The following is a 14,646-nucleotide window of genomic DNA, read 5'->3' on the forward strand; positions in this document are numbered from 1 at the left end:
CAAGAGTTTAATTAAAAATTCAGTAAAATTATAGAAATATAGAGTAATTAAATTTTATTAATTTTTTGTTGAGTTGATTTATTTATTTATTTTTAGTTTTTATACAAAAAAATTTTTTAACAAGATAATTATAATTTTTTTTTCACAAAATTTAATATTTATCTATAATTTTAATTCTTTTAAGATGTTTGTGAGGATAAATGTCTCTTTTATTTCTTTTTAAATTTGTATCTATTCATAATATTTTCACATAAAAATGTCTTTATTAAAATAATTACTTTTTTATATATTATTATATACTATTCATGCTTTAATAGATAATTATATTTATGTACCGTTTATAAAAATAATAAGTAACAATATTATTCCACAAATAAGATTTATGAGTACTACATAAATTTTTTATCATAAATTTATAACAGTCAACTTTATATGAAATTCTTTTATTTTATGAGAATATATTAGATGGTTTGTGTTTTATTTTAAGCATAATTTTCATTAAACAAATTTATATATGCAAAATAAATAGAAATAGAACATAATTTGACACTGTCTTAATGTTTTATTAGTAGTAGTTAATTTCACAATAGTATTCTATTGATGAGTATGAATTTATCAATTTATATCAATTTATGATTATGACGAGGGAAAGTGCAGGTACACCGAGGGTAGCCGCCGTATATATAAACCCAAAATAAAACAAACCTATAATCCTCTCTCAGTCTTATTTTTGACTTTCAACCATTTCCATTCTCACACACTCTCTCTCTCTCTCTCTCTCTCTCTCCCCCCCCCCCCCCCGTGACTCCCTAATTCTGTTAACGCCGTGGGAGTGTTATCGCCGGCGATTCACTCCCCTGAGTTCCACCACACCCTTCAATTCACCTCTTCTGCACTCCCTTTACTAGTTCCTTCGAAAGAAATGGCTTTCATCGCTTGCTAGGGTTTCGTCCCTCCCCAATCGTTCTCCCCCAAATCACAGTGTACCTAATCTTCTTCCTCAACCTCTACTATTTCGTCTTTATGGCTATCCGCGTAACCTTCTCCTTCTCCGGCTATGTCGCCCACAACCTTGTCTCCACCGCCACCTCCCGCATATCCAATTCCCGCTGCCTCCAAGAATGCTGGATCCATTCTCGCCTCTTCGGAGTTAGCCCAAAACATGACCGAGATCCCACCGCCGGTGTCCGAAGCTTCCATTCCGATCATCTCCGGCGGCCGAAGCCACGCAATCCTTGCGCCTACACCACCCTCGCCGGAGAGATTTTCGGCGATAACTGCAGCAACCCGATCGTCTTGGGCTTGATCTCCATGATGAAGTCAACGGTCGGAGTTTCTGGTTCATCGTCGGCTTCCGTGGGTATTTTCGGTATTTCGCCCTTCAAGACCTCTTCCATCATACCTTTCTTGCAGGGTTCTAAGTGGCTTCCGTGTAACGAATCCGTCCCTAATCCCACCACCACAAGCTGGGAGGTCGATAAGGGCGGAACGCTGTGTTCGGAGGAGGTGGCCGCTAGCGCTGTCTCCGCCGTTGAAGCTGGGAAGAGCAGGTGGCTCTCGCGGGTGTTGAACGTGTGTTCCGAGGATGCGAAGGCCGCGTTCACCGCCGTCACCGTTAGCTTGCTCTTCAAGTCCTTCCTGGCTGAACCTAGGTCTATTCCCTCTTCCTCTATGTACCCAACCCTCGAAGTCGGTGATCGCATTATGGCCGAAAAGGTTGGTTTTACTTTCACCTTGACAAGAAGAAATGTTTAATTTCTCAGTAATTTAATTTAATTTTTGTGGATTTTGGTCTTGTTTGTTGTTTCCATTTTTTTTATATATATATTTAATTGTTCCCCTTTTTCGGTTAATGGTGTTGCAGTTTTCTTTCTTCTTTAGAAAGCCTAACGTTTCAGATATAGTGATTTTTAAGGCACCTCCTGTTTTACAAGTAAGTGAACCAACTCCTTCAGTTGCTTTTAGAATTTGGAGCTTTTTAAGAATTGCATTATGCAGTTGAGTTGTTAATCAATGATGATGTTTATCGTTTGGTTTTATGTTGTGTAGGAATTTGGTTTCTCTTCCTCTGACGTGTTTATAAAAAGGGTTGTAGCTAAGGCTGGAGACACTGTTGAAGTAAGTTCTATGTTCTGAGTAATTAGTTTATCAGATTACAAAGCATTTATCCGATAATATCTTACATTGTATGCGTGTTGTGGTTTTCTTTTGTCAGGTTCGAGATGGTAAATTACTTGTGAATGGTGTTGCTGAAGAAGAGGAATTCATTTTAGAGCCTCTTGCTTATGAAATGGAATTAACGGTAATGTTTTGTATTTGCCATGGGAATAATATTTCTGTCAATTGATTGTGGAACTACAGCATGGTTAATGTTTTTGTTTTTTATTTTGCTGCAGGTTGTGCCAGAAGGATATGTTTTTGTGTTGGGAGATAATCGTAATAACAGCTTTGACTCACATAACTGGTAACTTCAATCTCTTTGTAACTGACTTTTGTTTGTTGTTCCATTGGAGAGTATGCTGCTTTAGGGGGACAACACATTTTCATCTGATTGTTGATGCCGTTCTTCTCAAATATCTGGCTTTATGTAAACATGCTACCAGAGTTCACAATTTTTATTATGTATAACTTACTATTATATATTTATAGATATAACGATTCTTGAATCTTGACGCTTTACTGATCATATTTACTGGTTTTTTTTAATATCAGGGGTCCACTCCCTCTTGAGAGCATTGTTGGTAGATCCATGTTTAGGTACTGGCCTCCATCCAAAGTATCTGACATTGATGCACATCATAAACTCACATCTGGAAACAAGGCTGTGGCAATTTCCTGACATGATTCCTGCTGCCTTCCTATGATGATGAAAGGTGGTTCCAGATACATAGGTCCATTTCTTCTGAATTGATCGCTGCTCCTGTTTTAGTCGGGAGTGAGCTGTCATCGGTGTTCAACACTTCTCTGAGATGAGCAGGAGCCTGCTCATCGTGAATATAGTTTCTGATGAATCTTATTCATTGACGTGAATTTGTCAATGACCCAATAATGATGAATGTCTTATTCATTTAGTGGTAGGCTGCAATATTTTGCTCCTTGCCAAAAGGTCCACGGTGAAAAGTAAAATGAAAGATGAATGATGATTGATTTTATTTTGTGTTCCTCATGTAAGTTATTTGAATGCTGGAAACTCGAGGAATGCTTTGACATGGAACCAAGTATTTCCCTCTAAATTCCATGATCAAACATCCTCCTCTCAATCCGAATTGATGTCATTCGGTCATTTGTGCAATTGTCTGAGCATGGTTTATGGTTGGTTGGCATTTATCCTTGTTTGTCTGAACATGATTTTTCATTGGCCTATAAATGAGCTTTGATTGATAAACTTGATCAAAGCAGATTTATCATCCCCTCAACCCAATTCCGGCAAGGGTGGGTTAGTTTATTGTTTTGGTCAACCTCAACCCCTATTACAGGCATTGTGGATCAGGGAGGGTAAAAAGTCCCCCATTGGGCAATGGGCATTATGATTAATCATTTGTTCGTGTATTAATTTTAGTTATATTGATTGTTCTTGAAATCTTGTTACGTCCCCTTCCTGTTGAAATTCTTCTGTTTCTGCTTTGATCATTCTGATTTCTATTTTAATTCTTAATAGAGTACATGATATTGTATAGATTAGGTGTTGAATATTTTAGTTTGTTCCTTATTTGTTCTTTTGTTTATTTTCCTAGTTTGTCATAAGTTCTACTTTTTGGTGTTGATTTCTTTTCGGAAAAAAAAAAGAAAACTTAAAAATCAAATATAACTCTTGTCTGGTAAGAATAGGCTTGCCTTTACAGTTACAGTTAAAAGACCTTGCTCGAACCAAGTGTAAAATTAAAAAGAAAAGAAAGTAGAGAAAGAAATAAAGAAAAGAAAGACAATAATCATGAACAAAGTATAACTTCTAACTTTTTAAGATTTCAAACATATGGGAATCGACAATTCATGACATCAACTCTCAGTCATATCATGATTAGCAGCTAATTAATGAATGGAAGTACTATGTTTAGCACGATGAAGAGTTATGTTTTTGCTCTTTCAGCAATCAACTTGCATGCCTCAAGTTATGTGGTAGGACGCAGTTGAGTTGCTGCCAGAAACAGCGCTTAAATTTGCTGGAAGGAAAAACAATTGAGAACTGAGAAGCCTTCTTGTTCTGGGTCATAGGATCCTTCATATTCGTTACTGCGGAACTTTGAAAAATAACTGATGGACATTAATATTACGCCCTTCATTAACATGCTGCACTTGCTATATGCAAGGGTTGCTTCTTATATTACTTTATTTAACTTGCAGTATGATTGCTTGATGATGATCCAGGAATGAATTTGGGAACCAATAGTCATTGCTGTCTTAATAGGAACCATAGCACAAAAGCCAACTACAATCATTATTTTCAGTTATTAATAATAACAATTTCCTTGTTATACAGTTTACCTAGCTTCTTATAAGAATTAACAGCAGCATATAATTTATAAATTACAGTGAAGAGTGAAGAGCGTGCAGGCCTACGCATTAACCATTTCAAGAGCATTATCTTTTGAATCACGGTGCTTGTCTTCTACTGCTTTGTACTTATACCAAGAAGCACAAACTAAGTAAAACACAAAGTTGAGAACACTCATCACAGCCAATAGCCAATAGAAGTAATTAAGGTTGTCTCTGTTCAAGTTATTACTTGCAAGCCACCCTCCACTGACTTTGTTAACCACCTCAACCACCACTGTGCTTGTGAAGTAACCAAATGCCACAGAACACCAAGCTATTGCAGTGCTTAAAGATTTCATTCCAGCTGAACTCTCTGCATAGAAGAACTCCAGAAGACCTATGATAGTAAACATGTCTGCAGCTCCAAAAATGCCATATTGGAAACCAATCCAGAACACACTCATTGGAAGAGCCTCTGTGCTATCTACCATGTTGTGTTGTACGGCCACTGATTTGCGGCGTGTTTCAACGAAACCAGCCACTGCCATGGAAATAGCTGACAGAACCAATCCAATTCCAATCCTCTGAAGGTGTGTGATCCCTGTGGGGATCCCTGTGAATCTTCGTGCCAGTGGGACGAAGATGCGGTCGTATAAAGGGATTAGGACGAACATAAACAACAAAGGGATGACTGGGATTGAGGGACCTGGCACTTTGAAGCCATGGAGGTTGGTGTCCATGGTGTTGGCTTGTTGTATGCTAAAGGTTTGAAGCTGTGCCAAACACGTGTTCATGAATATTGTGCTGAGTATTATTGGTAGCATTCTGATTAGGATTTTTGTTTCCTCTACTTGTGTCACTGTACACAGATTCCATGGTCCATCATTGTTTGTGACAACCGCCGCGCGGTCCAAGAATCTGGAAATTCAATTTTCACATAAGGTCTGATAAGGAAAAAGATGATGTTTCTAATAGAAAGTTACTACTAGTCATATTAAATAATGAAGCATAAGAGAATTCAGATTTGTTAGTCCATAATTTTATAACCTGAATTGGTTTGTCCTTTTAATGATTTCATGATTGTCCACTCTTTCTTTTTCATGAATTTCATGCAGTTCTTCTGCATTCTCTGGAATCTGAACTTTTCTGTTTCTCAAGGCTACTACAAGAACCTGGTAGTTCAACAAAACATGAGTCCAATTCCAATGTATTATTACAAAAATTCATGATGAATGGTTATTGTTGTTATTGTTGTTTACCTGAATGATTCGAACTAGAGGGCTACTTCCCTTTGGGGCATTGTTTCTATATAAAGACCTGCCCATGCATATGAATATGATTGCAAACAAGACTGCAATAGTGCAAATAGTAAAACTCCAAGCCCATCCTTGGTTGGTACTGACCCAAACAATGAAAGTAACACCAACAATGGCTCCTATGGTTAGGCTAAACAAGAACCAGTTGAAGAAGCTTGACATTTGAGGAGCCTCTTTAGGGTCCTTCTCATCAAACTGGTCTGCACCTAATGCTGGCAATGCTGCCTTAACACCACCAGTTCCCAATGCAATAAGGTAGAGCCCAGTGTAGAGTATTGCAACCTGTCCATCTGTGGCAGCATCACAATGACTCATCTGTGATGCTGCTCCATTCTTGCAAGATATTGGTCTTAGCTGCTGGAAGTGTGCTTGAGCTGTAAGCAGACCATATCCCTGCAATTACATCAACTAGTTTATGTTAAAAGTTATTAATCAGAAGCTTATGTTAATGTTACTTTTCAAGTAGTGGTTAAGTCAAACACTTGTTTTGTTGTGATAATTCATTTGATTGTGTTGGTATAAAATTTTTGGAAATGTTTGATAATAGAAAAATATTAGCTAAAAACTGCTAAAACGTACTATTTTTTGTTTGAGTAAAGTATACTTTTTGTCCTAGTTTATTAAAAATTTCAAAAATATTACTAAATTTTATTTTGTTTCAATTTTGTTCTAAAAATTTTTTATTTGCGTTAAATACGGGTATTTTTAAATTTTTTAACAAATTTCAGAGACAAAAAATATATCTTATCCTTTTATTTTATTTAATACACTATACAATAAATATATACTAAATAAGATAAATTTAGACTATTTGGACATATTGTTTTTTGTCTTCTTAGTATTATCGAAATTTTTTTATGCATATGATCCTTCTGATGTAGTAGCTCAAATTAACATCAAGAAATGACCTATAACACAATGAACTTTTTTTTGAAGTTGGTTACAATAAATTATATTATATGCTGATTAAAGACAAATTATTTTGTAATAATTACATAGTTGAAATGGATATATTGTCCGAGTAATTAAAAAATCAGATGAGCAAGGAAGATAGAGAGGTATGAATAAAACAATCCTTTTCCAAATTTCCTAAAACACTACTCGGATAAACACTAACTTGAGCATTGAGTATTTTTGGCAGGTAGCCACCTCGCGATATTGAAGAATATTCGATGAGTTCTCATAGCACTTGCGATATCTCTGTGCTATACCTCAGTTGGAGTCTAGGTAGATTAGAACACATACGAATTAAATTCATTTTAAATTGATGCTTGATTGATATATGTTTGAAAGCTTAACATGATTATTTTACTCATAAAAGGGTAATGAATTTCCTAAGTAAGTAGATACGACACGGATGGAGTGAAATTAAAGAAACGGTGGTGGCGTGAGTTTAAAGGTGAAGAATAGGGATAATTTGAGAATTTTGGTTAATTTTGTTTAAAAAGTTAAAAAAAATAAAGTTTTGGTATTTTTGTCGTAAGAAATTTATTTTTTTGGGTAAAAGATTAGTTTTGTTTTTTAATGGGTTTTGCTAGAAAGACAATGACTTTTGTAAATAATGTGAATAATGCGCTCTATAATTGACTCAATAAAGTAAAAAAAACACTCCACTTCTCAAATTACTTCTTAAACATTAACATGAGAATAACTATCTGTACACCTAGTAAATTAAACATGCAGTCATTGTTAACTGTACATGAGTAAATCGAATAAAAAGAAATAACCATCCAATTAAAAATAATGAACATAATCATCTACATACCTATTAAATTCAACATCCGACATATCCATTATTCACAGTTTAGTATTCCCATTGTCTACCTATACTTTTTCTTTTTTAATAAAAAATTTTGTTAGTATTTTAAATATTTGCGGTAGAAATTATTATTTTGTTTTTTTATGAAAGGGTAATGAATTTCCTAGATAAGTAGATATAATATGGATGGATTGAAATTAAAGAAAAAATTCTTGCCAATTTTAGCAAGTTTTGACTAAAGGCAAGGGACGATGTTGACCTCAGAAAAATTAATATTATTATTATTATTATTATCATCATCATCATCATTATAATAATAATGGATGCATTTTGGTGTCGCCATCTTACACTGCAAATTGAGCTACTCTTGCGAAGAAGATATTTATTTATATCTAACTCAAGACTATTCTTGCGATGGTTGTTGGCGATGAGGCTGGTGATATACTTCAATAATTGAGGACTATATACTTATTATAATATCCATTTTTGTTTCAAAATTCTTCCTTATTAATTAGCACTTGATTGATTATTTCCTCAATGAATAATGATAGCTGTAATCATGATGCTATGTAGTTGTTGTACTCACCAGCAATTCCATGGATGCAAAGATAACACATGTTTTGAACCTAGACAGACATGTATCACTGATGAATCCTCCAACTAGAGATAGCAAGAATGCAGTTCCCATGAAGTTGGTCAAGGTTGTGGCAGATTTTGTTAAGCTGAAGTTCATGAAGCCAAAGAAATATGTTACTAGGCTCACCGCATTGGCAACGAACGCCATGTTCTCTAGTCCTTCCATAGCTGCATGCACCAATATAATTACAAACTTCAAATAAAAACACAACAAACTAAACATAATATAATACTGATTTGGAAGGAAGCTAGCTATGCTGTTAATTAGTTACCGTATACAAAAAGTGCAGCTCTGTTTCCTCCTTTCCTTCGTAGCCCTTGTTGGGTACCCACCATATCTCTGCAGATTCCCTGTTGAGTAATATATGTTTTAGGAACATTCAAATTCCTGGCTCATGTAAAACTGAAATAAAACATCAAAGATTACCATCGTTTCTTGTTCTTTCTAAGCAGAACCCGCTTCTTCTTGTGGCACTTTTACAGTTCAATCACATATGAATTGAATTTATATATAAGAAGGAGTAGTTACTGGTCATTTGATACTTTGAATAGATTATTGGTTCCAAGTTTCCTAATTGTGAGGTTTAAATTAAATAATAAAGCATAGCAAAACAATCCAACAACATGGCATTAGAAAAATAATATTGGTCACGTTGAATTTTGTAAGCTAAGTTTAACTATATATATATGTCCTTGTATTAAGTTGACTTAATCATTCGTTTCTAACAAGAACAAATTATTGCATGCTGATACAGCTTAACTTGGGATTAATTGGCATCTCTAAACTACCTAATTAATTCATTCATGCATGTGCTGTTGAGTATATGTCACTATGCATACGGCTCTCACAAATAACCATGACTAATCCTAAAGCTGATGAACCTATACATACTATTACATTGTTCAATATGAACTAATCAAAGATCATTATTCCTTATATTAACCTTAAGAGGATGGTTAATTCATAATAACCGCTGCTGGCTGCAACAGTAAAATGAATATTAACAGAGCTTACATACAAGTCATAGCTTCACATACTCATCGGAGGGAAAATAAATTTACATAATATATTGATAAATAAAGTTGTTTTAATTTGCACGCACGTTTTCATAATTCATATATAATACAATATAAATAGGCGGTTTGAAGATGCATGATGATCATAGCGACCAAAATACATTTGCACTAATAAAAAAACGTTTGACAAATGAATAATGAGTATATCGCACATTAACACAGCACAACTTATTCCTACTAAGAGTGCTAGGGCCAACAGAATTTGTGATGTGTAGCCATCAATTAGTCATCATTAATATTTTTTATAATGTGAGATAACATTTAATAGTCTAGGATTACTCATTTTTTTTTATGGTTAAGTACTGACCAAATTTCAATAAAAATGCTGCCCTCTAGATTTTTTCTATTCTCTATTCTTCGTAATATATCAAAATCAACTCACAGACTTTTGGTTTACGTGGGAGAAGCTAACAATCAGATTTAGAAATTATAAATATATTTGTACATCAAAATAAAAAATGTTATTTATACATTAAAATCAAACATTAAAATCAACCACAAATATATTTGTGTATAAATACATATATGGTTTAATTTATTTTCAATGTATATTTATATTCCAACATGTATTTTATACTAGTAGCTAATTTTGGCGTACACATAGCATAGTTCATATATTATTTAGTGAGTTCAGAAATGATACAATATATAAGGCTATGTATAGATGTTAGAAGAATCAAAACTATAAAAACATAATATCCTATAATAAATATATAGATATGCTAAATAATTATAATTGATACTAATTAATTCTAATTATACTCTAACATCCCTCTCGAACTAGAGTGAGAGCTAAAGATACTATCTTGAGTTTGGACACTAGAGTCCGAAAACGAGTAGGATGATAAGGAGAAGTTGCCGAACAAAATGACAATCAATCTTAATGTGTTTGGTGCGTTCATGAAAAATATCATTATGAAAATTCTAAACAGCACTACAACTATCACAATAAACATCAATTGGGGATTATTGAAGGACACCCAAGTATTCGAGAAGCCAACGAATCGAGATAACCTCAGCAGTGGTGTTAGCGAGAGCACGGTATTCAATTTCAATGCTTAATCGAACAGTGAACGTTTGTTTCTTAGTTTGCTAGAAAATGAGAGAGTCATCAAGAAACAAATAATAACTAATAATAGAATGACGATAAGTGGGTTCACTAGCCCAATCAGCATCAGAGTACGCCTAAAGGATTAAGGATGAGTGGACAAAAAAGTAAAGACTATGAAACATAGTACCTTTGATGTAGCAAAGAATGTGAAGGACTGCAGCATAGTGAGTAGTACAAGGAGCTGACAAGGACTGGCTAAGAACATGAATTGGATAGGCAACGTCTAGTCGTGTGACAGTCAAGTAGACAAGACCTCCAACTAACTGTCGATAAAGAGTAGGATTATCTAAAATAGTGCCATCGATAAGAGTAAACCGAACATTAGGTTCAAGAGGAGTAGATTCAGTGTGACTATCTGTAATTTTGGCTCGAACAAAAAGATCAGAAGCATACTTAACTTGAGAGAGATAGATGTCGTCATCTGAGAAAATGACATTAAGACCAAAAAAATAATTGAGAAAATCAAGATCTTTCATCGCAAAAGTGTGGTGAAAGGATGCTTTAAGATCAGAGATACCATCAACATCGTCTCCGCTAATGATCATGTCATCAACATACAAAAGTAGAAGAACAACCCCACGTTCACTTTTATGAATAAAGAGAGCATTCTCATGAGAGCTGCAAGTAAAATCAAAGATTGCATATAGTAGTGCTGAACTTTTCAAATCATTCACGAGAAACATGCTTAAGACCATAAAGTACTTTACGAATGAGATAGACTTTGCTAGAAGGACAAGAATATTTCGGGGGTGGTTTCATATAGACCTTCTTTTTTAAATCTCCCTTAAGAAATACATTCTTCACATTTATCTGACTGAGAGACCATTTTATAACCACAACAATGGCAAGGAGAGTGCGAACAGATGTGAGATGAGTAACAAGAGCAAAAGTCTCTTCATAATCAATACCATACTCTTGCGTACATCCTTGAGAAACTAATCGTGCCTTATAATAGTCAATAGAACATCAGAGCGAGTCTTAATCGTGTATACCCATCTACTACCCACAATTTTGTGATCAGAAAGAGGATTAACCAAGTCCCAAGTGTGTATTTTTTCAAGTGACTAAATTTTTTCTTTCATTGCTTGCTGCCAATTTGGATTTACGGGGGCTTCTCGAAAAAATTTAAGTTCATGGTGATGAAAAAATAGTAGAAAAATAGTGATAATAAAAAAGATGAGGAGGTGAATTTCTTACCCTAAAAAAACGATTGAAGGGAGAAGGCATGACAACAGAAGGATTAGTGAAATCTGTAGAATCTGTAGAATCATTACTAGAAAAAATATCAATATTGGGTTAGTTAAAATGGTGACTGAGTAGGAAGAATTGACTCAAATGAGGAGAACCTAGAAAACATGTGATGCTCCCAAAATACAACATGACGAGACATACAAATACGTCTAGAGAGAGGATCCCAACAACGATAATCCTTGTGTTCAGTGTCATAACTAAGAAAACAACACATGCGAGCCTAAAGTTCAAGTTTACTATGTTCATGAGGTTGAAGAAGAATAAAATAGATACAACCAAAGACTCGAAGAGAACTGTAATCTGGAGAGGTATGATAAAGACGCTCAAATGGAGTAATGTTACCAACGACAGAAGAAGAAAGTCTATTGATAACATAGACAGTAGTGGGAACAACTTCACCCCAAGTACGCCCAAGACACGAAGAAGAAATAAGCATTGCACGAACAGAGTCAAGAATGTGACGGTGTTTGCATTCAGCCGTCCATTTTGTTGAGAGGTACTAGGATAAGAAAACTCATACAAAGTAACATGTTCAGCAAGAAAATTTAAAGTTTGGAGTTACGGTATTCCATAGCATTATCGCGTCGAAAAAATGTAATGACCTTGAAAAACTATGTTTTAATCATAATGGGAAAATTAATATAAATCTAAGACAACTCATGGCGATTAGTCATCAAATAAACCCAAGTAAAGCGTGAATAATCATCCATGAAAACTATAAAGTATCGAGTCTCTCCCATAGAAGCGGTAGGAGTGGGGACCAGACGTTAGAGTAGATAAGATCAAAAGGAGAACAAGTAAGAGATAAATTATTGTGAAAAGATAAAATTGGTTGTTTTGCAGTTTGACAAAAAAATACAATCAAAAGACTCATTATTAATCTGACCTAGAACACCCTTAGACACAAGTGGATGCAATTTTTCTAAGGAGTTGTAGGCAAGACGGTGATGCTACAAGTGAAGGGTAGATGGAAAAGAAATAGTACAGAGATTTGACGTAGGAAGAATATGAAGATTTTCGAGTTCAAACAACTTTCTGACCTTATGTCTAGCTCCGATGATTTGTCCCATTCAACAATCCTACACGTGACAACCAAAAATAAAAAAATTGACATCAAAATCAAAATCAACAAGTTGACCAACAGAAATAAGATTAAAGTTTAATTTTGGAATAAAATAAGTATTATGGAGATTAAGATTTGACTGTGAAATAGAACTCTATGTGTTGCATGCAAGAGGAAACTATTAGCAGTGTTGATAGAAGATGTATTTGTAGTGGTAAATAAAGACAAAAAAAATGATGCAAAAGAGACATATGATGAAATAACTGAAACTAAAATATCATTTAGAATTATCTAAAAGAGCAAAAATAGCAACAAGAGTATTACCAAAAAAAAAAAGAGAAAATGCTTAAAAAAAGACGTAATATTAAATAGAAAAATAAGAGACGAGTTGAGAGAAATAGAACTAGTAAATTTAGTAGCAGCAGTAGCAATAAAAACAAATACATTCTTAAAGAAGGTGGAATAAAATTGATCCTTGAGTTAATTAGAACATAGTAGATAAGTAGAACAAATAATAATTAAATGTTTTGAGAACTTTCAATAATAACAGAAAAGTTAAGGAATGATATATTATACAAAGTTATATATAATGCTAAAAAAATTAAAAAAATAATATTTTATAATAAATATATAAATATATTGAATAATTATAATCGATATTAATTAATCCTAACTATATTCTAACAAAGAGGAGAGAAATTAGTTAAAAAAAATTAATGTCCGATTTTAGAAAAATAAATAAAAGGCGCTTTAGAAACCTCTGGCAGTGTTTTTAGAGAAGATGTGAGGTCAGTTTTGTCTTACATTGTTAAATTATATTTAATTATTGGAGACCACTTTAATAAAGACACTAAAAATATCTTTTTTTTAAGATGTTTACATGTGTTATGTTATTATTGGACATCTTTATTAAACTGATTAATAATTTATTTTTTAATAAATCAGAATAAAATCGATTTATTATAGCAATAATAATAAATCCAATTATCTGCATTATAATTATTAGACCCGGTTTAATCTGATCGAATTATACAATCTAAACTAAATATCTTTAAATTTTTTTATAAAAAAATAAATATATCCCTAATTTTTTATTTTACAGATATTTAAATTCCTAAAAATTTAAAAATATAATTAAATTCTTAAAAAAATTTTAGGTTTATTATTATTATTATAAAAAAATCAATTTTATTCTAATTTATTAAAAAATTTAAAAATAACCGATTCATTAATACAACACGTAAACATCTTTAAAAAAACGTTTTACGCATCTTTACAAAAATATCCCTTAATTATTTATCACCACGCGAGAAGAGTAAAATATGTGGGTTTGTTAGAATCGACATGTCAATCATAATCAAGGTTATAAACAGTAGTACCTTCTTTCATATTCTTTATTCTTTAATTTTCATTAAAATGAAGTTCTGTCCACAGAGAATTCGGATTCCACCGCTAGTTAAAATTTGGATTATTGCATGTCATCTACACCGAAACCATTTTTCTATGGAATCACTTTCACAAGGCCTGATCAAAAGTTCTTCAACCGCCGCTAGCATCCTTTTCATCGTACGTGGTGACAGAAGCCTTACACGTAAAAGATTAATAATAATAATAATAATAATAATAATAATAATAATAATAATAATAATAATAATAATAATATATGCATAAGGGCAAATGTAGCTTTGCATGTAATACCAATAATCGTTTAACTTACTCAACAAGAGGCAACAAAACTTGTCACAATATGAAATGAATTTGGACTAGCTACTTGCATGATTAGTTACGTTTATCTCCGGCGGCGTAATATATATATGTAGAACAAACACAAATATCCTCAGTTTCAAATTATATTTAGGAATAAGTATTGTTTTGGTCCCTCACGTTGAGGGTCGAAATCGAATCCGTCCCTGATGTATATTTTGATTTAAAATTATCTTTAAAATTGTATTTGAATTTA

General features: G+C 33.3%; 3 protein-coding genes across 4 annotated transcripts; 1 reads left to right on the forward strand and 2 right to left on the reverse strand.

The window, feature by feature from the left end:
* Positions 1–606: 606 nt before the first annotated feature.
* On the forward strand, positions 607–3,292 carry LOC112766136 (thylakoidal processing peptidase 1, chloroplastic). Of its 2 annotated transcripts, none has more exons than XR_011875607.1 (6): positions 607–1,716; positions 1,865–1,933; positions 2,050–2,118; positions 2,216–2,302; positions 2,397–2,587; positions 2,713–3,292. XR_011875607.1 is itself a non-coding variant. In XM_025812003.3 (6 exons), the coding sequence occupies exons 1-6, from the start codon at positions 1,024–1,026 to the stop codon at positions 2,837–2,839; spliced, it is 1,113 nt and encodes a 370-aa protein (XP_025667788.1). In that variant the 5' UTR covers positions 663–1,023; the 3' UTR covers positions 2,840–3,292. The 2 variants fall into 2 exon arrangements, 1 of the variants encoding a protein (XP_025667788.1); XM_025812003.3 differs by having other exon boundaries at positions 663–1,716; positions 2,397–2,464.
* Positions 3,293–4,372: 1,080 nt separating this feature from the next.
* LOC112766135 (protein NRT1/ PTR FAMILY 4.5) lies at positions 4,373–8,839 on the reverse strand. The gene is made up of 6 exons (XM_025812002.3): positions 8,612–8,839; positions 8,457–8,535; positions 8,135–8,352; positions 5,733–6,182; positions 5,521–5,645; positions 4,373–5,391 (listed from the first exon to the last, which is right to left on the reverse strand). Exons 1-6 carry the CDS (start codon positions 8,612–8,614, stop codon positions 4,554–4,556), a joined length of 1,713 nt encoding a protein of 570 aa, XP_025667787.1. The 5' UTR covers positions 8,615–8,839; the 3' UTR covers positions 4,373–4,553.
* Positions 8,840–9,118: 279 nt separating this feature from the next.
* On the reverse strand, positions 9,119–11,055 carry LOC112763731 (uncharacterized mitochondrial protein AtMg00810-like). Its single transcript, XM_025809327.1, has 2 exons — positions 10,500–11,055; positions 9,119–9,165 (listed from the first exon to the last, which is right to left on the reverse strand). Exons 1-2 carry the CDS (start codon positions 11,053–11,055, stop codon positions 9,119–9,121), a joined length of 603 nt encoding a protein of 200 aa, XP_025665112.1.
* Positions 11,056–14,646: the final 3,591 nt, after the last annotated feature.

Source organism: Arachis hypogaea, chromosome 17, assembly GCF_003086295.3.
Source record: "Arachis hypogaea cultivar Tifrunner chromosome 17, arahy.Tifrunner.gnm2.J5K5, whole genome shotgun sequence".
Lineage (NCBI taxonomy): Eukaryota > Viridiplantae > Streptophyta > Magnoliopsida > Fabales > Fabaceae > Arachis > Arachis hypogaea.